Source organism: Nesoenas mayeri (genome assembly GCF_963082525.1).
Source record: "Nesoenas mayeri genome assembly, chromosome: 5".
Classification (NCBI taxonomy): domain Eukaryota; kingdom Metazoa; phylum Chordata; class Aves; order Columbiformes; family Columbidae; genus Nesoenas; species Nesoenas mayeri.
In genome coordinates, this window is record NC_137548.1 from 40,688,976 (window position 1) to 40,715,921 (window position 26,946).

The following is a 26,946-nucleotide window of genomic DNA, read 5'->3' on the forward strand; positions in this document are numbered from 1 at the left end:
GCATATCTACCTCTTCTGGCATAGGGAGACCCCACATTCTACAAAAAAAACCCCACAAGTAATTACAAAACAGATTTTTTTTAATCTTTTGTTCTTCCTTTTCTTTCCACTCTCCATTCCTCCCTTTCTTTCCAACACACATTTACATGCACCCACATCCAGCCCCCACTCGCCACCCCTTTGATATACTCTCTTTTTATCAAGGGAAGAATTCAAGAATTTATACTTCTTGAATGCATTTCTTTCTTTCTTTTCTTTAGAAATGTGCAATTTATACCTCTATTTTAGTTGATTTTTGATTTTTCATCACTGGGTTATGATTCTGATTTTGGGCATTGTACATACTGAAATGCCACTGCATGTACTGGACTGGAGTGAAATATTTCTACATATTTTCCCATCATAAAATAGAAACCTGTAGAAAAACACACTTGTAAGACAGTAGCTTGTGATGGATCACTTCTAAAAAGCCACCATCTTTGAGCTGCACAATATTTTCTTCCACAGAGAAGAAGATGATGATAAAATGTTGATAAGTATTGGAAAGCACTTGCAAGAGTGTAAGGCACAAAAAAATCAGTGACTATAGGCTAAAGGCATTGACCTTTCACTGGCCACAGGAACTATGAACAAAGCTCTGAAGTAACTGAGATTGATAAGAAGTCTTACAAGAGCTATGACAGGAACATTACCATGGCAATCATAATCCAACTTTTTACGGTCACGGTTTAACAAAATTACTTCAGTGGTCAGCTTTTTATTTAGATGGCAAAAACCTTGTCCCTGATAAAATCTAGGCATGTTTGAAATAACTACCTTCCCTTCTCTATGGGGATGCTCTCGACATGCTCCTGACAAATCAAATGCACAGATTTTTCTGCAGGATGTTCTTTTGCCCTTTCCTCTTCCATTTTTTTATAAGGCAATGTGAGTCATTTATAGGGACACTTGGACTGTAATATCTAGTCTGATGAGAAGGGCAGAAATAAACCGATGCACAAAATGAAGCATCAGTCAGAAGTCAGCCTCACATTCAGTTTTCTCCAGCATCATTTTTTTGCACTGTTGCAGTTCAGTACAAGATGACTAAAACTGCATAACGACAGGGCTTCATGCAGCTGTTACAAACCTCTCATCTCTTCAAAGCAAGGGCTGAGGTTTGCTCTGCTGCAATATGCATATACCACCACCAACAGCTTTGGATGTGTTGTAGGTGGCATATACAGGTTCACTTACTGCCACTTTCCAACTGCTTCTCCTGGGTTTGTAAATCTTCAGTGGGGAACAACAAACAGAACAACATGAAAATAAGAAACGGTGTCTCCACAGGAGCTACAGTTCTTTTCACTAATCAACAAACCCCTTCCACCATGTACTGTACTTTGACTTGTACCTACAGTACTAACACTATTCACTCATTAAAACCATCCTAAAGATATCTTCAAGATCCCCATGTGCTCTATGGAATTGTTTGCCTGCTAGGTCCAAGGGTAGTATCTTTTCAACACTCTACTAGTTTCTCTCAGACTGGAATCTGTTTCTCCCCCAAAAAAAACATTTCAGTTCCAGTATGTACCTTCTTCTTCTAGGAGAGGAATCTTTCCTGAATGCCTGTCTCAACAGAACTGACTGAATCTGTGTCATTTGCTGCCTGGTTTAATTTAGCCCTCAGTTTCCATGAATGATGCCCATGGCATGTACACATTCCAAGAGACAGGAGGAGATACCACATCCCCTTCTGAGGTATTAATACCTTTGCTAAAGGAAGTCATAGGTTCCTATAGCTGGTCTTCTGACTGTGGGTATAATGCCATTTAAAAGCATAAAGAAATGTGGTTAACAACTCTTGAACCAGACTTTCTGTTTCAGGCAAATGCACTTCATGCTGGGGAAAGAGTATTTGAATATGTCATTTCTTAGTATCTCAAAAAATTGGAAAGGGCCCCCAAGGTCATTCCACCCAAACATCTAGTCAAAGCAGGAGTAACTTCCAAAGTTAGATGTCCTGGTTTCAGCTAGGACAGACTTAATTTTCTTTCTAGTAGCTGGTATAGTGCTGTGTTTTGGATTAGGTATGAGATGAATGGTGATAATACACTGACATTTTGGTTGTTGCTGGGTAGTCAAGGACTTTTTCAGCTTCCCATGCTCCACCAGGTGCACGAGAAGCTGGGAGGGAGCGAAGCCAGGACAGTTGACTCAAGCCACCCAAAAGGGTGTTCCTTGCCATGTGATGTCATGCTCGGTATAGAAACTGGAGTTGGCCGGGGGCAAATACCGCTGCTCAGGAATGAATGGGTACTTGGTGTTGTGGGTGCTGAGCAATTGCACTGTGCATTACCTGTATATTTTAGTAGTAGTAGTAGTAATAGTAGTAGTAGTAGTATTTCCTTTTCCTTTGTTGTCCTATTAAACTGTTCTTATCACAACCCACAAGGTTTTTCCTTTCCTCCCTTTCAGTTCTTTTCCCCATCCCACGTAGGGCGAGTGTGAGCAAGTGGCTGTGTGGTCCTAGATGCTGGCTGGGGTTAAACCATGACATTAGATCATGACACTCTTTTTTTTTTTTCAGTAAAAAATGTTCACAGATGGAGATTCCACAGCCTCTTTGGGGACCTCTTCTAGTGCTTAACTGCTCTCACTGTTAAGAATTTCCTTCTCTGTTGTTTCCAAGTTTTCACAGGTTGCAAACTGTGACCACTATGTGTTGTCCTTGCACTGCACATTTCCTGCTAGTAGAATAGAGCACACTCTCTATCACTTTTTTAGTTTGATTTTTTTTTTTTTTTCTTCAATAGTGTCTCAGGTGGTGTCAGAGGCTTAATTAGCTGCACTGTCTCAAGGTCTGACTGTTTTGCCTACCTGGAGCTGCAAGATAATCCACCTCACCAGAACAGCTGTGTTTAGCAGCCACCATGTCCCTAGTATGCAAATTATGGTATAAAAGGTGATGAGGTATTCAGCAGAAATCTCTAGTGTACCTGACCTTTCTTATTGAAAGCCTTGAACACGGTCACAACAATCAGCCACCAATAAACACTCCAGCACAGCCTGTTTCATATGTCTTTTTGTAAGCATGGATCCATAAGCAGGGTTTTAACCTTGATCCTGAACTTACAGGGAAGGGTAGCATGTGATTGCATTCCTTAATTATAATCCATTCTACCTAAAATAGTCAGGAATGTTACAAAGGCTATCAGAATTACTAAAGGCTTCAGATGGCTTTACAGTGTTAACATTTACTACCTCATACTACAAACTGGAATATGAATATTCACTGTAAAGCTGTAGCTAGATAAAGTTTGATAGACACACCACAAAGATTATTTTTTTTAACTGCATCTGCATATATTGTAAGAAAGGACACCATGTAGTTATTCAGACCAACAGTCCCATTGAGAGAAGGATCCTCCCATATGAATTGCCACTTAGAAACTTTTCTTGCAAGATGAAAAAAAGCCCTTATCAGCAAATAAGGGTCTTCCAAACATACCTTTCACTGGAAAATAACTTTGTCATGCTCCACTTTCCAACAGACAGTGCACGCTCCACTGGAACAACCCCAAAGCTAAAGCAGCGTTTTCCCTCGCCAGTCCATTGGCAGCAGCCCAGAGCTGCATGCCAGGGATTTAAGGGAGGGTTTACTGAGAGCTGGTGCCCACATCTAACAATCAGGTCTCTGTCAAGTGAGAAAGATACAAAAAATAATTAATCTTTTCTCCTTTATGCATTGCTGCTTCTATTACTAGTAAGGGGAATGCCCAAAGTGCTGCAGGGCTATAGTGCTGCATGGAAAGACCCATGGCTCACTCCTGACTTTTAAATGCTACATGATCTCTGTACAGTTTGGCAGCTCATAACCCATTTTGATACCTGAAACTGAAAAAGATAATTCCTCTTGTGCACACCTTATCTAGAATTTCCTGCCAAGAATATCAGCATCAAGGATGTGACCCTGCAAATAAGAAAGACACATAGATTAAATCCCTGATGGGCAATACATGACTGTTTCCGTATTAGAAATAAATGAGAATTTCCCTATATGGTCACAGCCTGACAAGCTTTTTGAGGTTACATTCAAAAAGACGTTAACATTCACTCATGGTATGTTAAGTTTAGGTAAGGAAAAACTCCTTACCCACACAAGAAGCAAATAACCGTGTCTCTTAAGGAAAATCTCTTCTGCTGCTTTGCTCATGTTTGCTTTCTTTACTAATGACTGCAGGATTACTGCATTTTCTAACCACTCATGATCATGGCATGTGAGTAGGCTTTGAAGAACAATGGGAAACATGGCTGACATGGTTGAAGCAAATGACAAACATATTTCATCTATTTGCAGATTTAAATCTAGTATTAGCAGTATTTGGTCAGCAGTACAAAGGATCAGTATGGCAGATCAGTATTCACATGGTAATCACTGCCTGGCAGGAATTGCTGACTGGTCAGGAGGCCACTGGGTCCAGCTCATACAGTCATTCTCAAATTCTGCACAGTGTCAAGGTGTGGCTTCTAAACCACTGCTTAATGCTTGATTTTTTAGACTCAGCTTAATCAGTGTATGTATTTATCAACGTAACATCAACCTAATCTGTGTAGGAGAACCTCACAAAGAATTGGACCAGATTGAAAGATCTGGTCATTCATCTCACTTCGAGCTAAGTTGCATCACTTATATATATCACTATGAACAAATCATACTGTCACCTGTGTACTTCTCTCATATCACACAGGGAGGTAACCTCCAAACCACAGCTGTCTCCCATTTTGCAAGTTCTACCACCAGAAACTGAAAGCTGACCATGCTGCGTTTGAACAAGAATGTTCTAGAGATACCTGTGGTCTGCCAGTGTGATGCTAATGGCTCCTACCCAGTTGTAACAGTCAGTCTGTGTAGCCAACACTTGGCTCTGTACCCAGTTTTGGCTGTTCTGTGAGCTACCAGCTCCCTTAAACACAAATACGGTCAAATTAGCTGATTGTTGCAGACGTTACTTTTCACCATGCACAACCAAAGCAGTGTCAGGTGCATTCCTTTTGGTAACAGCAAACTCAACTCAAAATTACAATAACGACATGGAAACAAGAGCCACCTCCAGGATCCCTTGGTAAAATTCTAAAAAACTAAACACTAAACTAGACCAAAACTAACAAAAATTACTTCAAGAAAACAATTAGCCCAGTCTGGATGACCCATCTGAATGGCCTATCACTCTCCTAATCTCACTTTTTGCTACTTGAGGTGCCACACATGGTGCACCTTTACATTTCTGTTCATCACATACAAAACACACTGAATACAATCATTAGCTACTGTAAATATACTGCAGCATGTGTCATTCTCAGTGCTAGTAGCAGAGCATCCCCTGTAGTTTTACAGCTCTTAGACTAGCAGAGGTGTTTCATCGTACCAAATCTACCACTGTAAAGTTCTCCTTCAGACCAGCCTAATGGTAGCCTGCCAGAAATAAGATCAGTTTGAGGTCATTTATCAACAAGACAACATGATAACATCTGGTCTTCACCAGTCAAATCATTACAATTTCACAGTTCCTCATTTCCAGTGCTATCATGTGGTCTTCTGGCTTTGGCTTTACATATGCCTTAAAGTGCCCCCCTTCACTAGCAGATCATGCAAAGTGTTGGGGTGACCTGGAACTGGAATGGACTGGGTCATGGCCAATGGGACAGGTGTAAGGCTGTGCAAAAGGTAGAGAAAACAGAGAAACCAGACATTATGCCCTCAGGTGAGGGTACAGATGGCCATAGGAAGAACAAGGCTCCTAGGAGGCATTAAAAGTGCAGAGCTGCCCATGCACATTTCTGATCTAAATGGAGCCTAGAAGGTCTCAGCTTTACAGGGAGTGATATGGAGACTGCCAGAGAAGCAGTAAGTACTGGGCTGTTCCTGCAATTGCATGTGATATTTCTACTGAAAAGTACAGACCACTGACATCTTGCCCTTCCACTGTGACAGCAGCGATGTTGTCAGGTATCAAAGTAGTCTCACTGCAGAAAAAAAGACAAGTATCTCTGATATGAAATGACTGAAAGGTGGGAGGATGGCTGAAGCCAAAAGCACTGTTCAGCCAATGCCTAGGGTAGAAAAATTAATCCATTCCAAGTTAGCACTTGACGTTTGAGAACATCAGACTGACATTACCCAGGGATGGACTCCTGCAGACAGCACAGGCTCATTGATTCAAAACTGTCTTGTTCCGTTCATTGCGTATTAAAATGATAGCAGTGCACTTGAACTTCCTTTTCTAATTGAAGGCAGAGACATGCACATGCTCTGTTCTATGCAGGACACCTCCCTTGAACCGTCTACTCAGCTTCTCTCTGATACTCATATTTCACTATTTTCTCTCTGCTATCAAATACCTTAGTCTTTCAGGACAGGATCCATTGTAAACAGGGGCAGCAAACAATGAGCCACCAAGCATTTGCTTCACTGTGTACAAAAACAGATCGAAGTTCAGATCAGCTGGATTAGTTATTACAAATTTAACTAAAAACTCTGCTAGTTACTCAATTATCTTTGTTAGAGAAGTGGCTAAAGGCCACACTGACCCTGAAAGGCACAGTATTGCTCACCCCAGCTTCTCTTGATAACCCCAGGCACATTTCTGCTGCTTCCTTCTCTGATCCAGCTGACCGTCTTAATCTTCTTTTGTGTTTTTGTTTCTCCACAGGATTACCCCTCAGTTAGATCAACAATCAGGAAAAAAGGCTTGACTGTTACTTTGGGCAGCAAGGTATTCTCAGAACAGTTGAACTGGAGCATAAAACCACATCTTTCACCAAAGTGACCTCAATGTAGACATAAATTTATGGTCTAAACACAAGATGGCTTGGGTCACTCTAAAGATACGAGCCTAAATTAACAGAATGTAATTCATTTAATTATTTTTCTCTAAATGCTACCTAAAGTCAGGTCCCAGGTATTATTAGGTTCCATGTAAATTTTGCAATGAACATTTTTTAAGACTCTGAAAAACCATGAGTTTTAGCATTTCTATTTTTTGTCCTGGACAATGATGAATGGCAGTGATATTTTGCAGTAAATGCAGCAAGGAGCATTAGTTCATCAGAAACAACAATTTCCCTTCTAGCCAAACTTCAAACAAAGTATCACTTTCTCTGCACTTAATACTACATTTGGTTCAGATTCCATTTCTGAATGACAAGTATGGAGCCCTAAAGAGTGCAGAATAGCAATTTTTTTTCTGGAATGGTAGAATGATACATTTCTTAGCAAAATACTAATATAGCAAAAAATTTTACATTTTTTATTTTGTCATTAAATGTTGGTCTTATCCCACAGCTTGATAACAAATAGTCTGGTAAGTTTTGAATTTTAAAAAAATAAAATGGTCCCTGATGATCTTTGGATTTCTAAATACACACAGGAAACAGACACAGGGAATGTAGAGAGGTCATTTCTAAATTATACTGCACAATGCATATTCTCATCTTCCACTTCATTCCTTTATTCCTGCAGTCGTGAAACAACCTTGCTTGCAGAAGCCATCCTGAGACACTGCTTCTCCTGGGTAAGAAGGTACTAGTGCTACAGGAGCACATTTGCACTGCAATTTCCTTGCAGTCCCTAGGAAAATTCCATGTACTCACTACTTCTGCAGAGGCACGATGCTCGATCTATAGCGACTTTCTCAAAGATGTTTCACCTCTTCTGTACCTGTGGTTCACTTTTCACCAATAAAGGCATTTTGACTACTTTCATTCTGCATATTCCTCCAGGTTCTACTGTAGGTGTATCAAAATGCTTTAGGATCAGCTTTAGCTTATGTTCAATTAAATACCTGATGGGATCTGGTACTTTTAGATGTTCTGTAAAGAACATCAAGAACTTCTTTCTTCCTCAGCTCTATACAGCCTAACAACACATATGGCAAAATTTGGGGAAATAACCCCATAAGTTTTTTCAAAAAGCCTTGAGAAGTGCAGAGGACATTGCTCCCTGCAGTGTCCCAATGTTTCCAAACTGTTTGGAGTCCCTGGACCTTTTCATGTAGGGGTACTGAGTAGACAGGATGGCAGGATGGAGCTATGTAAAGAAAATCATCATCTGCATTGTGATATAGAAGGCCCACAATGAAAAGGATAAGCTGTGACCAAAGGCCACAGTGTGCCTGCTTAAGGGACATCTAATTTAAAATAAAAAACTAATATGCTTCATAAAACTTGGATCATATTCACCAGATTATCTTAGATGCATGGGGTCTCGGCAGTCAAGCTAACGTAGAGTTTAGCAATGCTGCACTCAAGGACATGCTTTTTCACCCATTTTCTTTTTGGGGTAATCTCCTTTCTAAGTAGAGGGACCACAAGTTGAACCAGAGCAAAGAAGGAAAATTTTAAGGATGCACTGGCAAATCAGCAATCTCGATTGCTGTATGATTCCAAATTAGCAAGGGAAACCATCCTGCCCCAAAAGAGCACTGCAAGACGTACTGTTCCCTTATAACAAATTGTTCATAGCAGCTTACATGTGGGGACATTGCTTCTCAGTTTCCCAAGACTTGCCACAAGCTTTTCTCATTCTCATAATAGACATGTAGTGCAAAGTGCTAAACAAAGGGATGAGTGATGTAAGCTTCAAACAGATTTTTCAGTTCAAGCTAGTTCTTTGATGCTCTATTTTATCTGAAGCACTTTTCAATTACAAGCAGATTACAAGAACAGCTTTCTCCATTCAACTTTTATTAGTTTTATCAGTTGTGCTTGGCATAGGCTCTTTTGCAGCTAAAGATCAATTACCTTTAATTAAATAATAACTCTCACATGGTTCTTGAATAATGTTGTCTGTAAGCCTGGAGAAATTATATAAAACACCTTAACTCTACAGTCTGCAATTAGTAGAATTTCAGTCACTAACTTGGAAATAAAAAGTGACCTTAGCCCCATTTGTCTAAATCACCTCTTCAACAGAAGAAATATTAAATAGTGAAAGTCTTCAGCAAAACACTGAAGAACATGCTCAAGAACAGGCATATGCATTTTATTGAAGTTAGGCCATTTGCAATTATTTTATATTAGTCTTCCTTCAGTGTCCCGTTTCTATTTCCTGAAGACATGTTTCAAACTAGGAGTTTAATTGTAAAAGGCCAGCTGATTTACGAAGAATTCCCAGTGCAACTGGGTTGGCTGGCATATTTTCCTGTTTGTATGTGGCACAGAGCTGTCCAGCTAAATCAGCTTTTTCAGTCTTTCTTGCCTGTTGCCATCCAAGTGAGAAACAAAAGGCTTTTAACTCGGTGGCAAAGCTTTCATTCCAGAGCAACAAAACAAAGAGGTCCTGTGTGCTATGGAGTCACCCATCAGCTCCCTTCATCCTCTAGTTTCAACACTGTTTTCCTTGAACCCGACTGCTGAATGTGACAGCGTAACAGACTGTATGAAAACATCACTGACCACACTGAAGTATTTTTATTTTTAATGATAGTTTGCTAAATAAAATTTATTTTCTCAGAAGCTCACAATTTTGTAATTCAAAGCATAGATCTGTAAACTGCCCGTTGAAGGCTGAGAACGTTTTTCTTCCCCTCAGAAAGGACTAAAATAGACGTGAGTTAGTCCACAGGCTGGAGAACACCATAGTGTACTGCATCAGCCTCACTGTTTTCAGTAAAAACAGAAGAACAAAATCACTTGTATCATAGTCTTGTGCCCTGAGTCTGAGGCAAATGTGGATGGACAACCCAGGGTTTTTTTGACTGCTCCAATAAAATGGGAAAAAATGAGGGAAAAAGAAAATGTCCCTTACTCAGACTGAAGTGCTTAAATATGTTTGACTTCCCTTGTTGCTACATGTTGCTCTTCTGCCAGGTCCTATTAGCTCACTAAGCATCTGGAAGAACCACAGTCCATGCAGGACATAAATACTCAAGGGAAAAACAGAAATGAAGAAGAGGTAATAGCAGAAAACTTGATCGATGATGAGTACAGGTGAGAAGGAGCAAGACCTCCCCACTCTAATTGCCCACACCTTGAGCTAAGTGGTACCCATTAACCATTTTGAGGAAGGCTGAGGTGGGAAAATCTGAAGAGGCACACTCTGCACTGGATGTATTGCACGAGAATCTGTAGCCTTTGGAGGCCCAACATGCTCATTTTGCGTAGCCATTGCTCCCTGAAGCAAGAAAACTGAGGGCACAGTTGTGCCCTCAGCAGGATCCAGGCTCTTGCAGGGCTCATGTCTCAGCAGGAACTGGAAACCAGGTACTACAGCTCTCCCAAAGGCAAGGGTTTGCTGCCTCAGCAAATGCAGGGAACCCCAGCTCCTGCTGGCTTCCATGGTCAGAATGGGAGCCTTGACTGCTCCAGGAAGCATAATTTGCTCAGTTGATGCCATTTGATATCTAGAAAATGCCAGCAAGCAGCTGTATGCCACTATCCCACTAATGCATGAAGTAGGTCACAGTCTCCTCAGAATTCAGCAGCAGCAGCAGTAGCTTTATTCTTCCTCCTCGATAGGAGGATAAAGTGATTTTCAACATTCAAAAGCAAGTATGTAACACATCTGTAGCACCCCCACCCTGAGCACTGCAAATTCCACCACCACTCTAACCAGTAGGAGGTCAGGACTCCTGTATAGAAACTCTTCAGCCAGGATTGCTGCCTGTGTATGAATAGGCATAAAGACAGTCGAAGGCTCCATTCAGATAATTTCAAGTAAACTACACATACACATTGTATTTATTGAGCAGTGCAGTGGAAACTTTACCATGTTGCGGAACTTATCTGGAGTCCACAGAAGATACAACCAGTGTAACCTGGTAAGATTCATGTCTTCTGTTTTTTGAGGTACCAGAAAAAAATGTTATCACTGCACTTCAGAATAAGTCAGAAGAGTGCCTCTTTACTTAGTTGAGATCAGGACTGCCACAACCTTTTTACTAAGAAATGTGAAAAAAATGAAATAGCAAGAGGAAAGGTAAGTGTACAGATGTGCTGTCCCAACAAACGGCTGTTCACGTCTAGGTTAGTTAAAGGTGCAAGACTAAACAGTTCTATAGAAAATTCCTCCTGTGTGAGTATTCCCTGGTATCAAAGGACATGGCTGGAGACTGAGGGCAAAGATAGCTTAGTACAAATGCAACCTGCATGACAGGATGCTGGGTTTTTCTCAGATGACTACAACACACAGGTGGATCAGATGGTGCCAACCTACAACACAGCAGAGGCCACCACTCCAAGATTCAGTGAGAGCTGAAATACCAACCCTGGTCAGCATCTTTGACACCTCCCACTACAACTTGCTCTTAGGGATGTCTGAGTCCACCAAGTGTTGCCAGAAAAAGGCCTGTATCCTGCGCCATGCATCTTCTTGGGCTTTGGCATGCTCCCGCAATTGCCCTCCCCAACACATAAGTATTCCAAACACTTTGTGGATCGAAGCCTGGCACAGAGGCAAGTATGGTGGCTCCAAGAGGTGCCCTGCTCCAGAATAGGAGCAAAACTCCACTTCCAGTCCATGCTGCTGAAGACGGTGGACGGCATCCCGGCAATAGAGGTCACTTTTCCAGTTCGTGTCATCCTCTCCGGACAGGAAGAGGAACTTGGCCTTGGATCTCTCCATGGGAATGCGACAATCCCAAGTCGCTGGGTCCCTGTGATCATCTAGGACATCTGAAAAATTTACTAGGCCAGACTCATTGATCTTCATCCTCCCCAAATCATATGGGTGGGGAGGAATAGTGAAGCCATTCCCCTGCAACGGAATGAAAGAATTAAAACCACTTCCAGATACGCTGACAGCTGCCTTGATGCCAGGTAGGAATGTAGCCATGGAAAGAGCGAGATCAGCTCCTTTAGACAAGCCCAAAACGCCAATGCCAGTATCTTTCACCTGAAACACAATTATGAAACAACCATTATCAACTCCTCTTTTCCTGGGCTGAAACAACGTCTCCAGTTCTGCTTCCCCACTCCTGAGACAACTAAGACAGCCCATATTTTACCCCTTACCTCTCTCTGTTCAGGTTATATCACTCCCATATCTATCCCTCTGCTGAGCCTCCACATGAGTGACTATGAATTCCACAGCTCCTCAACATTTCTCCTCCTGTAACACTTTTTCCTCCTGGTGATCTCTACAGACAAAGCCTCTTTGCTCCCTCCACATCCTGGCTAGACACTTGCTCTCAGTATTGTATCTTTTACTGCTCCTGCCTCCAAACTCCCTCAATCTTCTCTCCTCAGGTCCCCTTTGGAAAACTACTTTTTCATGGGTTTACTTGCATTGATTTTCTTTTATGCCATTTTTTTATACTCTCCTACAGCTGACCTGTTCTCTTCTGTTTTGTCTTGCAACACATAAGGTTCATTACACCTGAGGTTGAGTAAGCCAAACAACTATTTAAATCAACTTATTTATAGTGAAGTCTCTTCACACCAAATTCACTTTGTAATGTGTGTCCTGTAAGATGCTCTGGAAGTTTCAGAGATCCATAAGCAACAAGATAAACAAACAAGGCTGAATTCTGCTCTCACGCTGGCTACATTCCAGGTGTCCATGTGTTAGAAAGTAACTATGTGAAATGAATACCACATTAAGTAGCATTCCATTCAAAGATTAAATGCTGCTTAACTTCTCTCAGTCTCTTTCGGTTTAAGTACGATGATATATAGCTATAAAGTGTCCTTCTCATTCCACATACTTGTTCAAATGCAGCCCCAGCTTCTTAAGACATGGTACAGTCTCCAATGATACAACTGTAAGAGATTCTGTTGTTAAAGTGTTTTATTACTGTCTTTTGAAACTTACTCAGAATCAAAAGCCTGTAACATTTCAGAAATAGTTGAAAAATTAAATGTATTTTTTGCCCTTCCAAAATCTTGAAAGATGCAAAAGTAGGGAAAAAACTAAGGAGGTTTGTGGTTCTAGTCCAGGAACTGCTTTGATTTAATCTCACACAAACACTGGTTTGCACAACATTCTATGGACTATGACAAGATGCTATACAAAACCAGCTATCCAACTACTTGCAAAATTAGACTTGAGGCACATACTTTTACATCTCTCAGGTCATGCTGTCTTTCAGAGCAATGCCCTCTTCTTCTAACATTTCATAAACTTCGTTGCATTCAGTGACATAGTGCACTTCACATTAGAAAACTGGAAAATAGTTTCCAGCATGATAAGCACCAAAATTCATCTCTTACCTGTGGCTGCTTCTGCAAAAAGTTTACAGCTTCCTCAAAATAGGCCAGTTCAAGAATCTCTGGCATAGCAGGTAGATCTTCAAAGGCCATGTAAGCAAGAGCCAGAGTCACAAAGCCTCTGCTAGCCAGAAGACTTGCTCTGTATTCAACAAGACCTCCTCCAGATCCATACAAATCGACAAGTCCAGGAAATGGACCAGGTCCTGCAATGAAAAGTGTATATAATATATATATATATACACACATATGCACACAGACATATATATATATATACATACTCAAAAAGTTTCTATCATTGTCCTTTCAGTAGTGCCCCCTCAACACACATCAGCACAGTAGATATCAAAAGGAAATTATCCTCTGAAGCTTTCCATGGAGATTCTCAGTTCTCAGGAACACATCCAATCACTGTAAGGACACTAATTTGGATACATGTCTCTCTTAGGAACTTACTATAGGAAGTTCCTATGTTGGGCATCCTTCTCCCACCATAATTTTCAGCTGAAATTGGCCTAGATGTTATCAGGCCTTTGGGGACTGATGAACAAACAGTAGTGCCACATGAGCTGCGTTTCTTCAGGAACTGTGCTAGCAGGTTTTTCAGGGAGGGAATACCTGAGTTATGAAATGCACCCACAAATACCAGCACTGACCATTGCCAATTCAGGCTTCTAGGACCTTTCTTTCCTGCTGCTGATCTGCCAATTCTTAGAGCCAGACTTCCCTTACATGATCTGGTGTCGCAGCAGCTGCAAGAGAGGTTTTATTCATTACAGAGCAAGATATTCATGTTTAAGTCCTCCTCAAGGAACATAAACAGTTCAGGGTTAAGAGCAGCTTTACACAGGATCCAATCTTGGCACTGTCTCTGTATGGAGCTGTGGAATATGACAACTGTTTAATTAAAGACCTTGTTTTCCCATTTGTCTTCATCTTCCTAGGTATCCCACGCAGTCAGGCTGCTCAACCAGGTACAGACTTCTTTCTTTGGCTTTTACTTAGGAAAAGAGAGAGACAGGAAAACAAGTCCAGAGCCTGCAGGAAGATCCATGGCAGCTGCTGCAGCACCCTGGGCTGGCTGCAGCCTGAGCCCAGTGGTCCCGCCACATCTTGTCATTCCTTGCTCCACAGCCCAAGCTGTCATGCCTCACAGCTCTGTCAAAGCCCGGGGGTCTCTTTGTCCTGTCAGCTAAATTAAAGAGCTAAGAAATATGTACACTTTTGCCCAGAGTTCTCACTGCGGGGGAGGTCCTGATGTCCCTCAGCTAGAGCAAACAGAACAGACGTCGTGTTACCCCTGCGGCCCTCCCAGCACACTCCGCCTCAGCACTCCACCAGCCAGGGCAGTGCCAGCTGCTCGCTGCTCTGCTGTGATGATCCAGCAGCTGGACCAAGCACAGGCTGAGGGAATCATTAGCCAAGGTTTTACTCTGGGTTCCCAAGCACATCCAGTGGCCACAGGGCACAATACATCCAGAAAACCAGAATGGAATTAAAACTCACCAGGAGGAAGGAAGAGGGTTGCTTTCAGACGACCTTCTCTGACCAAAATCCTCTTCACCCCCTCTCCTAAAAACCATCGCTCATTGGTACATTTTCCCAGCAACTGGCTCATGTCCCCGTGGCCCTCATACACTTCCAAGTCCACACAGAAAGGGGTCAGGACATTCCTCTTTGCCAGTCGCTTATAGGGTGCTTTAGACTGCAGAGACCACAGCAGCCCCATGGGCTCCACTCCCGAATAGCTGCCCCCCAGCGCAGGGGAGTGGCTGAGGTCCAGCTCTCCGCTGCTCCCAGCTCGGTAGCAAGCGTGGGCTTGGAAGAGCTCGCCACTGTCGTCCAGGAGGCTGGCTCGGAGGGTGACTGCCTGCTGTGGCTGGAGTCCCTCCACGCGTATTTGCACAGAGTCATCAAACAGGCAGCGGGAGAAAGGCAGGACCGACACCTGCACCACCATCCCGGCTCTGCTGGCAGGAGAGGAGTCGCCCTTTCTTGTGGCGAGATGCGGGCTGCGTGACACAGGATCGTCAGGAACCTGTCGCTTCTCAGGGTTCAAATCCCTGTCTGAAGTCCAGGAGGAACCACCGTCATTGCTTCCTCCAGCCGGCCAGTGCTGCTGGGAGATGTAGTTCCAAGCACAGCTCCCCCTGGGCACTCGGCTCGGTGCTGGTGCACAACACCATCCGCTTCCACAGACACAAGCTGTCGTGTGTTCCTGGTGCGTTATCTTACATTTGATTATAGAGACAGACTAAATTAAAAATCCCAAGATGACAAAAAGAGACAGTCAAATTGCCTTTCCCCCAACTGTGGGCAAGTCTGGATTCTACTGCAGAACCAGCTTGGTTGGCAAGGCTTGGCACAAGGAACACAAACTGGAAAGCCTGGAGTAACCTGACATCTTAATCTGGCCTTGAAACAAAGCCTGCCCTTAATCCCTCTTGAGTTTTCAGCAATTTTTGGTAAAGCACCACAAAGTAAAATTATGCTTTATGCTTTAACTGTGTTTTTTTTAAAAAAAAACAAAATAAACAAAGTAAAAGAATGATTATATTTTTTTTTCACAATAACCACACTCATCTAAAGGGGGTCTGCATTTTCCTAATACAGGGAAAATAAATTTCCCTCCAGTCCATCCCACTGATGGTTCTAAGGAAGTGTCTGAAAATTTGACAATAAATACCAACTTTTGGTTTTCATAAACAACAATACTACATTTTTACATTGTCTCTGTGTTTAATAGCCTTTTAGTCCTACTCTGCAGGTCTCAGACATGTGAGTAGTCTCATTCTATTCTGTGGAAATGCAAACGGGAACTAAGGCAGCAGAAACTGGCTACAGTTTCACACACATCATCTGATAGTACCTTAGGGAACAAATAATGGCAAAGGAAGGCAACAGCCAATGAGCCTACAAGCTGCAGAATCACTTGTCATGCCACAAGACCACAGGTGAAGTGCAGATTGACTCTACATCTGGCAAAGCAACTCAAAAATCACCACTCAGGATGTAAGAGAATACAGCTACCTTTAAATACAATGGTGGAAAGAAATAGAAAACAGCAAGAAAAACATGTAGCTTAACAAGGAAAATAGTCAGCATTGACTTTTGCTTGTCTGCTTAATGTCCTTCACCCATCACATCATTTGGAAAAAAAAAAAAGGTAATAAATTAGGACAGAAATAAGCTTTTAAACTGACCTTTTATTGCAGAAGTTGTAATTTCTCACCATCAAAATACCACAGCCACTGAACTTAGTGAATTACAACTGAACAGGACTTTTGCCTTAAGCAGAGTGCATGTGTTAGACCGATGCAGCCTGATGCACAAGTGGGTGGCAGAGCAGGTTGTTCCTTGTCTGCTTGCTTTGTTACAAAAGCAATCTGTAGATCTGAACAAACACAGCTTCTGTTTCAGGATTCCCAAAACCTGGATTGCCTCTCTTCAAATTTTGTTTTGCTCACTGTCACTGAGGCAAGGTCTAAAAATGTTGTTATCAAACCTTCTACTTACAAGCCAAAAAACCTGGCCAATTGATCTGAACTCTGAAATCAAGCAAAATTGCCATGATCTGTTTGATAGGTGTTGTTGAGGATAATTTAATGTTCAGTTCTTTTCACGTGAATCATGTTTGTACTCCAGCTGCAGATGATGATGATTGTATCACATCAGAGACAGCGATCACAAGCTTGAGTCTCCCACTTTTGCTATGACACTTCCACGGCTTTTGTGAGGCAATCTAGTAGTTGATAATAGCTGTACTTAAGGTCATATTCCATGTCATACCAATAATTTACTGAGGAGACAAGAAAAAGTGAAAACATTTCTAAGGCTAGAATGCAATGATTCACAAACGTGTTCATACACTGTTTTACACAGTTCAGCTTTTCCTTATTACTGACTGAAATTTAAAAGGAGCAAATCTTTGACTACAGCCAAAAATAATGTAAGCAAACATTAGAGCTCTTTAATAGTGCTGTCCATGCAATTCTGTCTTAACACAAACCACTTCCTCTTCAGACTCTACCCTGGGGATTCCTTGGAGCAGGAGCTGGCAAAATATTTAGGAACAGAAAATGTATGCTTCTGTTTAGACCAAAAATACCAAATACCCTGCAAAGTTTAATATCTGGATAGGAACTTCTCTTCCTGTGAGTGTGTAGGGGATGGCAATTTCACCACTACTACACAATGGTCAGTGCTTTAATTCTGCTTCTCGTTTTCATTTTGGCAGACATCTCCTAAAAAAAATAAGCCAAGCAGTATAATATTGTAACAACGGTCCTTGGAGGAAGATCTGCTCTAGCTTCAGACATTCGTTAGAATAGACTCAGATAATACTGATTTTTCAAGTGTATACAGACTGTAGTGCAGTTAATAGACCAAAGGCCAAATAAACTCATGAACTCTTCTGTATTTCTGCTAAAGAAAGTGGCCAGGGGCTTGCAACTGGAAACAACTCTACTTTTTTCTGAAAAATCTTTAAGGAGTGATGCAGCATTACTGACAAAAGAGAATCAGAAATGCTGCTTTACTGCTAGCTTGTCTTTTTATCACAATATCGCAAATACTGGGAAAAAAAAAAAAAAGGGCTAGCAATATTTGCCAATATTTGCAGTGTTACACGAATACTAATGTTACATTGTTCAAAATACTGTATTTACTCTTCCTGGGCAGGCAGGATTATTCCATGTAAAGGACAGCAAAAAACTCTTTTTCAAACCGTGCAAAACTTACAGGATATAATAACACTTTGCATCACCCCCACCCCTCCACCTGCCCAACTGAGCAATGCTTGAAATTCTGGAATTCTCTTAAGGAAGGAAAAAGCAAGATAGATTATGATAATTCCTACAAAGAGAAAGATGAAAAGACTTTTGATAACCTGATGTGGTAACAGCACACACCACATGCAGTTTCTTTGTGAAAATATATAGATTACCAACTTGCAGTTAACAGGCTAGACAGACAAACTTAGATCCATGTTACAAACAGAAACTGGATCATGATCACCGAATCAGCTATCCTTCTCCACACTTGACAACTAGAAAGCCTTTTTCTTCTGCTGTATTCCTAGTGCTTGTCAACAATGCTCTGAAGCACAAACAAAAAAGATTGCCAGGAGGTAGCCCCACAGCATCTGTCAAGATTGCTATTTCCTCCTGAGGGAAGGCAGATGAACCAGTTATGCTCTGCTGTGGGATCTCCAGCTGCACACCCACCACAGTTCACAAACATACCTAGCATCAAAAACATTACCTGCTATACAGCCATGTGACTGCTGAACATGATGGAACCAGAGAGAAGGCAGGTATAACATCTCACCAGCTTTCACTGTACACTGCAAAGCTTTTGCCTGAGCGTACAGTGGATACTGTTCCAGATTTGGGTTCAATGGGTCCAGGGGGATCCATGGCACCTAAAAGCAAGAGAACATGACCCTGGTAAAAAAAATCCAGCAACCTTCCACAATAACAAATGATAACCAAACTTACTAGGTTACAAAACATGTATTTTGCCTAGTAAAACATGTACAGCTACAGAGCATTCCATGTTCAACCGGGAACAGGTCAAGGATGCAAAAATTTCCCTCCTTCAGTAAAGCATTTCTAATTAGGAAAAAGGTGCTAAATGTCAGTCATCAAATTTCAGTCTTGTGCCACAATTTCAAAACACCTCCAGCCCCTTAAGTCACTTGTTCCTCCTGCGTTCAGTACATGAGTATATTATCTGCATCCGTTTTTTAGAAATTCTTATCTTCTTCTAAAGCTCGCTGGTCTAATTTTATTCCCAGCAGCTAAACCCCCCATTCCTGTTGGGGAGGTTTCCCCATTCCTGTTGGGGTCTCTTGCCTGCATTCATTTCTTACATGTCCTACAGACTAATAAATCTCAACACTCCACCTTACTGCACTACAGGAATGCTCCCATGAGATTCCATAAGCACCCCTCTGGAAACAGAGAAAAAGCCCCAGCTCAAGTTCAGCTGTAGTGTTAGTCACACATTACAGAGGCAAATGGAAAGGTATTAGATACAAAAGGCCGCCAAGTTTTTGTAAAGTGCCTCTATACATTTTAATCAAATATATCTTACTACTACTAGGAAAACACAATTTATTCATTGAGACAGATGTGTTCTATTACACTGGGTGATACTTCTGTAGACCAAAATCGAGCCCTGAGTACAGGGCCAAAAGAAAGTGAACACAGATAAGTCTATTTCGATCTTAATGAAACCAATTCCTTTATCATTGATCCATTTACCAGTCTTTTACTTGATCTATTTACGTTCAGTGCATAGAAGACAGTTTATGATATCAATGGTTTTAGGTGTGCACTAACAATCTTTTCTGGAAGCTGGGTATCCTTTGTGAATAGTAAAATACAAGTGAAATATCTGGGCATTCTCTTTCCATTAACGAAGGATTTTTAAGTATCAATCAATATGCTCAGTTTGAAGGCTTAGCAGCGCCCAAAACTATTTTTACTATATTGATTGTGTTCTTGATATATACTTCTTACCTTATCTGCACTCTTCTCATCCACAATTTCAAATGAGCCATCTTCTGATACGTGGTAGGTTGCTGGTTGATAGAGCTCTGGAACCAGAGAAAAAATTAAATGACACCACTCAGAGCACTATTCAGAGAAACTAACAGCAGGGTATGTCACACTTTCACTGAGTAAAAGAAAAATTAAGACAAAACCATTTTCAATGTACTGTCATCACTGTCCTTCCCTTTGTTCATTTCAATTTTTATCCAGTTTCTTTTGTTTCTTTTAGTCAGTCTGAATACAGAACTACGTAAGAGTTACTACTGACTTGTGGTCAGCCTTTCACTTCTAATTTTATCCGACTGGGCTCATCAACTGCTTCAGATAGAGCAGGCTGCTTTTCTTTCATTGCCTCACCACATGGGTTTTCTAAGCCCTCCCTTGAGAGAGTTTCTCTCCATTAACCTGATGTTCAAAAATATGCAGTCCTTTTTACTGCACACTATCAAATGTAATTATTATCTCTATTCTGTGCCTTAATAGTAATTTGTTTTACAACACATGATTCATATGATGTACATATATTTCATACGTTCACATACATATGACACCACCTCTCCTTTGAGGACAGGCTGAGAGAGTTGGGGTATGTTCAGCCTGGAGAAGAGAAGGCTCCAGGGAGACCTTATTGTGGCCCTTCACTATATAAAGGGGGTTTATAAGAAAGACAGAGAAAAACTTTTTACCAAGGCCTATAGGGACAGAACAAGGGGCAAACGTTTCAAACTGAGAGAGGATAAATTTAGATTGCATATAAGAATGAAATTTTTAACAATGAGGGTGGTAAGACGCTGGAATAGGTTGCCCAGAGAAGCTGTGGATGCTCCATGACTGAAAGTGTTCAAGGTCAGGCTGGATGGAGCTTTGAGCAACCTGGTCTAGTGAATGGTGGGGGGATGGACTAGTCTGGGGATGTCAAACTCATTTTCACCAGGTGCCACATCAGCCTTGCAATTGCCTTCAAAGGGCTGAATGTAATTTTAGGACTGTATAAATATAACTACTCCTACATACATAAAGAAAGATAAAATAGGCAATGCAAAGTAATGCTGCCACAATAATATCTTCTTTTCATTTCTCCAGTTCTCAGAGATTCAGTTAGTAACTTTAATATTTCATTAAATTACAACTTATTTTTCAGCATCCTGGCTTTTTTTCCTAGAGAAAAAAATGAGCAGGCAGAATTCAAACATGTTAAACACCAAAGATGACATGTCACGATACTGACAAGATACTTAAGAGTCTAAAGCTGAAGAGACTGCCATGAGTATCAACGAACCTATTACTTTACAGGACTGGAAAACGTGACCTCAGAATAAAGTTTGTTTTACAAACTACCTGCAGCATGAAAAAGAAGATATTTCTGTTTACACTGGAAAGAGTAACACCGCATAAACATAAAAACGCTATCTCTGCTTCCTTTTTCATATCTTCCAATATTTTAGTCTCTCCTCCTTCCAACCTCTGGACATGCTGCACAGTAAATTATGTACCATATGGGATGAAGGGACGGTCACTCGGTGGATGCAGTAGAAAATGCTTCTCTCCAGATATCACACAGTACAAGTTCTCATAATGATCTTTATGCACTGGAGTTGAGGAAAAAGAAAAAAAAGAAAAAAAAGAAAGAAAAAAAGAAAAAAAGAAAAAAAGAGATGTGGAGAAAGAGAGAAAAATCAGTGTTATTTCCTTCTCTACACCAGAACATACAGTAAACTGAAAGCGTCAGCTTCTCCTCTTATTATTATCAGGCTGCTTCCTCTTTTTGCAGACAGTAGGAGCGGAAAGTAACAATATAACGTTGTAGCAAATGTATTCAACAAAGCAAATGGCAAGTGTCTTGCCTGACACAATGCCAGTAGATGCACCCAGAGAAACAGCAGCAAGACGCTGCAGAAGTGCAGCAGAAAGAATGCAAAAAAAAGACCACATTAAAGTAGAACTGCCTTGTCAGAGAAAACACACAGTTCCACCAAGCCACTAATTCAAGGCAAACCCATTTAAACTGGTGCTGAAAGCACACAGATGACTTACAGTGCCATACAATACCTACAAGATGTCACAGCAGCTGATTCCCCAAGCCAGAAATTCACAGCATCAGGTTTCTTCCCTGTATGGTTGAGGAATAGAGAAATGTTGTCAACACAAAAAGAACTTCAAGTATCATGTTTAAAAGCATTTCAAATAATTTTCTGCCAAATTCTGTCCTTTAACTTCCTCCACAACCATGATAGGCTTCATTGCAAATAGCACTCTGTAAGCAAGAGTAACCTCCTCCTACATTGGAAACCACTGCAGTGCCCACCGAACTTCATGACATCCACCCTAAAAATCAATGGTTACAACCCTTTGTTTCCACATTCCAAATCCCTAAGACTCAGCTCACACAGAAACCACAGCACATCTACACACAGTTGCAAAATGAAAGTGAGATCACAGTAAATAATTTCCATTGACATTTTAAGGAAAGACATGCTGTGAAATATAAACCAACTGAAACAGAACAGCCTTTAACTAGAAACAAATGTCTGTAATTTTACCAAAGCGGGTGGGGGCTGTGTGTTGTTTCACTCATTTGTTATGCTGGCTCTGGTAGCAACAGCACAAATCCAAGTAGAAACATGACTCTAAATCAGAGAAAAGTCACTATACAAAAGGAAGTGCTGTATGGCCCTGTCACCACATTATTTCAGTTGTGATGGTCCCAACACACAACTGACATAGTGATTCTGGAGTAATCCAAACCCAAAACTTGGATTATACTCCTATTAAGTATTTTTCCACTTCTGCTTTCTAAGGGGCTGAAACCAAACCAAGCTGCGGCATCCAGAAACTGAACAAACATTCGCCATGTCCCTAGCATGATTGTTTTAAAGCTCCATACAAAATACTAAACATAGGAGAAACAGAAGGTTTACCAAGTGCCTCACTCATCCATGGTATGTCAGGCTGCACATCACACACTAGTTCAGGGAACTCCTCGGTGAGGTTTGAACACTGCTTCTGCACATAGAATACGTTGGGAGAGGTCACTTTCTTCTCCACAATGTCCAAAAAGTCCATGAAAGGCATTTGGCGCTCCTCTGGCATGACAAAACGGTCCTGAAACACTGCATCTGCATAACCATTTGGTGTTACTGCCACACTCACTACCTTGGAACCTACTACCTCCCTGCAAAATAAATCAAAGGTTTATGGCCAGATCTGCAACTGGCCCATATACTGGACACCAGTTACTTTTAAAACAACATGTTTCCTGGGCAGCAAGCAGAAGAACCTTGGCTTTCCATGGATGGGGGTCTCTTGACTACATTTTCTACTGTTCAGTAAGGACTCTGGCATTTTGCTCTGCTTACTGCCTGTGGTCAAGGCAACTGTAGTATTTTTCACCTCTCTAAATTATCTTGTGTCTAACAGGTGAGTTCATAAAGGAGCTCCCTTTCCCTCTGTGCAGGCTAAGGACCCTCTTCAGCCTCTTCTTTTCATGAATCGTGGCAGAGCTTGATATCCTTGGGACACCTTAACCCAGTCAAATCTGGGTGGTCGTATGTTCAGAAGTATTCAAGGAGGGAGAGAGGGCAGGCAGAGACTGACAGACACAAACATCATGAGGCTGAGAGTCCTTATTTCCAGGAATAATTTAATTTTAAACCCATAGATTTTAGGTCTAAGCAGAAATCCCCTCTCAAAAAGAGTGGGGGTTTTGTTGTGTTTTTATTTGTTTGTGGTTTTTGTTTTTGTTTGTTTGGTTGTTGTTGTTGTTAATTTTTTTAAGGTGTACTCAGTCACAAAAGGGTCAGTTCTTACAGCACTATAGCCCCATGTGAACTGAGAGGCTACCAAGTGGAGCACTGGCCAGAGCACAGTGATCAGACCGCGTTTCATAGCCTGAGTCTGTTGGCTGCACAGTCAAAACTCCCGCCCTGCTGCCCACATCGGAACTGCTCAGGACAACGTGTTTGCAGGAAGAAGCTTAGCAAGACCAAACACCTTTGTACAGAGAAACGTGAGCTAATCTTACGGATAAAAGCAAAGATTATCCAAGAGCGTTTTACTGAAGTTAACCAAAATTGACCAGCAGCCTTGCCCCAAAGCTTGTTCATACCTGAGGTACGCTGAGGTCCATTTCTTCAGAGCCGGCCAGTGGCTGATGGCGTTCCGAATGATACAAGGTTTATTTGGACTTACCCACTCTCGATAAAACTCCAGCGGGGACGGAGGCCTATCAAGATAAGGTACGGACTCCGTCCACCCCAGCTCTGTCCAGGCAAACAAAAACAGTTTACTCAGTGTCCCCAAAGAAGCACCTTCCGCAAGCACACTAACTGGCTTCAAACCCCCGACCACAGGCACTCAACTGAAAGCAAGTAGCGGCCCCCTGGCTCCAGAAATCGCTCTGTTAAAGCCCAGAGGCTGTCATGGAGGTGCTGGAGCCAGGCAGCCCAGGGCTCACGCTGCTGCTCCCCTGTCGGCCACAGCTGCTGCCACAGGCGGCCACGCCACAGTCAGCACGGAGGACACGCGTTGCAGGAGACGCATCTCTGACGCAGAGGTCACACCACTGGAAGATTTTGGGAAGCTGGAATGGTGCTTTGCTTATCTATTTTATACATAGGAAAATAACCTACAAGGGCCATTTTCTCGAGTTTCATTTTCTTTTTGCAGCGGCCTTTCTGTTTCCTTGGAAACACTCGGCTGAAAACAGAGCCGGAGTGCGGAGGCTCCAGTTCAGCCCATGCCGGTGCCACCTGCGGCAGTCGGACACCGAGTTTTCCTTTCCCCAGGGCGGGCTGGGCCCGTGGCGAGCTCCGGGAGGCGGCGCGGCCCGGCCCAGGCCGCAGTGCCCGCCGCTCGCACACGGCCTGCCGCCCGCTCCCGCCGGGCCGCCCACCCCCGCCCCGCTCAGCCGCGCCTCCGGCCCGGCGCTCACCGCGGGCCTCCCGCGGGAAGGCGGCCAGGCAGGCCCTGACGGCCCGCAGCGCCGCGCCCTCCGCCATCCTGCGCAGCCCGGCCCGGCCCCGGAGGAGGAGGAGGAGGAGGAGGAGGAGGAGGCACCGCCGCCCTCCTCCCCCGGCGCGGCCGCCCTTGGCGCTCCCCCCGCAAGGCCATGGGAGCCTGAGCGCCGTTTCCGAGTGGGTGGCGCAGCTCAACCGCAGCTGGGTAACAAATGGTCACATTTTTATTGAAACAGTTTAAGACACGGAGTACAAATGAATACAGAGTTAAAAACAGCTCCTGGTGGGAGCCTCACAGTGCAAAAAAACCCAACAAACGATTATTTTTCTCCCAAATAATTAAAAAAAAAAAAAGTACATTTTAAAGTATTACTTTACCTAAAGCCAAAAGTGTAAAAACACACATTTATAAATAAAGCGGGAAGGATTTTTTTGTTGTTGTTTCGTTTTGTTTTTGAAGGAGGTGAAGGAAAAGGGCCGCGCTGGAGCACAGGGGGGCCCAGGACATGGCTTATTCCAACGCTGCTGCCCCACGCGTGTCCACAGCAGCTTACCCACACAACACAGTCCCAGCTGCCCCCGTGTGACTGACACACGCGATTTGAAATCTGGGACACGCTGGTCTTACCCAGAGAAGGAAGTACCTGCTCACTCAGGGGCTGCTATTAAGACCTGTCTGCTATCTTAATGAGGTTTTTGTCATTTAGTATCCTGCATACTACACATCCAAAGGGGGGAGGTGGGGGAGATACCATATACATGCATTAATTTACCAATGGTGTTTAAATACCTGTGTTTCACTTTTTCTTATATATAATTATATACATAATCTTTCTTTTTAAAAAATTAAGTTTGTATGTTTCTACTCCTGGAAAGAAAGCTCCTGATTCCTCTGAGTCACAATGAAATCTGCAAAACGGGGGACTGGGGAGGGGGCTGCTGCAAGACCTGCCCCAAGCATTGCCTGGAAGGTTGCACGGAAAGGAGAGGACAACCTGAGAGGAGGGGGAGGAAACGCAGACTCCCATACACACAGTTCCTGGGTGCTACTGAGGGATGGGGAGGACGAAGGTGTTACCCTGCCTGCAGCAGGAAACAAAACAAAGTGTTTGCTGCCCTCTCAGGCTGCAGCTCTCCCAGTTCAGAGGGACAAATAATGAACCAGGGGCTCCTACAGGCAAACTAATACTATCTATGAGATGGAAGAAAAAAAACAAAACAAAAAAACCACAACAACCCAACAACTATTCTCATTGTGACCAGAAATGTTGGGTTGGAGGGGCAAAATATATGTAAAGAGAATAGGTAGGTACAAATTATTTTTTCAGGCTTTACGTTAAATAACTTAATACACATATCTGGTTGTGTCTGTGTTAACACCCACACAAACCAGCAAGAGGGATAGACTCAAATTTATTACCTCCTCCCCCAGGCCTCTTTACTTCCCAGGCAGTTGCCACTCAGTATTTCTCTCCCTGCACCAATGGACTGCCTGTGGTGAAACACGTTCACAAGGTGCAACAAAATGTAACACATTTACGCTTTTTTTTCTGTAAACTAGAATTTTTGGGAATATTTCCTACTGCCAGCAATAGGATTTTAGCTGGGAAGAATCGGTTGATCAGTCTCAAACACCAACTCCTCAGCCCTCTTAGCAACAAACTTGTGGCACCAGCATCTCCTTTACTGGGCTTCTGCTACTCAATTTGTAACATCCAAGCCATGGCTAAACAGCTCGTTCCACTAAAGAAAAAACAGTTGCTTAGAGGACAGCACGCAAAGAAACAAGAGGTCCAATAGCACCTATTTAAAAACAACCCCCTTCCAATTCATTCTTCAATTACAGATCACCATCTCAGTCCTAAATCTACTTTCACAAAGCCTTTCTGTATCTTTCACAGGTATTGGCCAAATGGTGTTCCTCAGGCTAAGACCATTTCTACTCTGTTTTCCTGTGTGTCCTACATATACTATTCTAATTTACTTTAAACTACACAACCATCCTCCAGCTGATCTACTTGCCTGACACTTCTACCATCATTCTGATGAGATTTTACCTCTGGTTTCCCGTATGCGGCCAAGACCCCAAGCAAAATCCATTCCAGGAAACAAACTCTACTCTGACCAACTTAAAAACCAGATTTGCTTCACGTGACTCATTGCCGAGGAGCTTTGTGTCATATCTCTATGCCAGCTTCCCTGCTTGATGCTCTTTACCTTAATGGGAATTTCACTCTCACCACTGG

At 42.4% G+C, this 26,946-nt stretch overlaps 2 protein-coding genes across 3 annotated transcripts; both read right to left on the bottom strand.

Annotated features, from left to right (window-relative positions):
• Positions 1-11,146: 11,146 nt before the first annotated feature.
• LOC308040714 (acyl-coenzyme A thioesterase 1-like) lies at positions 11,147-15,148 on the bottom strand (the record flags this gene model as incomplete). Its single annotated transcript, XM_080344956.1, has 3 exons — positions 11,147-11,875; positions 13,192-13,394; positions 14,695-15,148. 3 exons carry the CDS (start codon positions 15,146-15,148, stop codon positions 11,276-11,278), a joined length of 1,257 nt encoding a protein of 418 aa, XP_080201082.1. The 3' UTR covers positions 11,147-11,275.
• Positions 13,879-25,371, bottom strand: JMJD7 (jumonji domain containing 7). Of its 2 annotated transcripts, XR_013922163.1 has the most exons (9): positions 24,676-25,371; positions 23,851-24,004; positions 22,664-22,917; positions 21,799-21,855; positions 21,239-21,334; positions 19,713-19,789; positions 18,451-18,610; positions 16,392-16,987; positions 13,879-13,940 (listed from the first exon to the last, which is right to left on the bottom strand). XR_013922163.1 is itself a non-coding variant. In XM_080344957.1 (8 exons), the coding sequence occupies exons 1-8, from the start codon at positions 24,740-24,742 to the stop codon at positions 16,899-16,901; spliced, it is 954 nt and encodes a 317-aa protein (XP_080201083.1). In that variant the 5' UTR covers positions 24,743-25,371; the 3' UTR covers positions 16,120-16,898. The 2 variants fall into 2 exon arrangements, 1 of the variants encoding a protein (XP_080201083.1); XM_080344957.1 differs by lacking the exon at positions 13,879-13,940 and having other exon boundaries at positions 16,120-16,987.
• Positions 25,372-26,946: the final 1,575 nt, after the last annotated feature.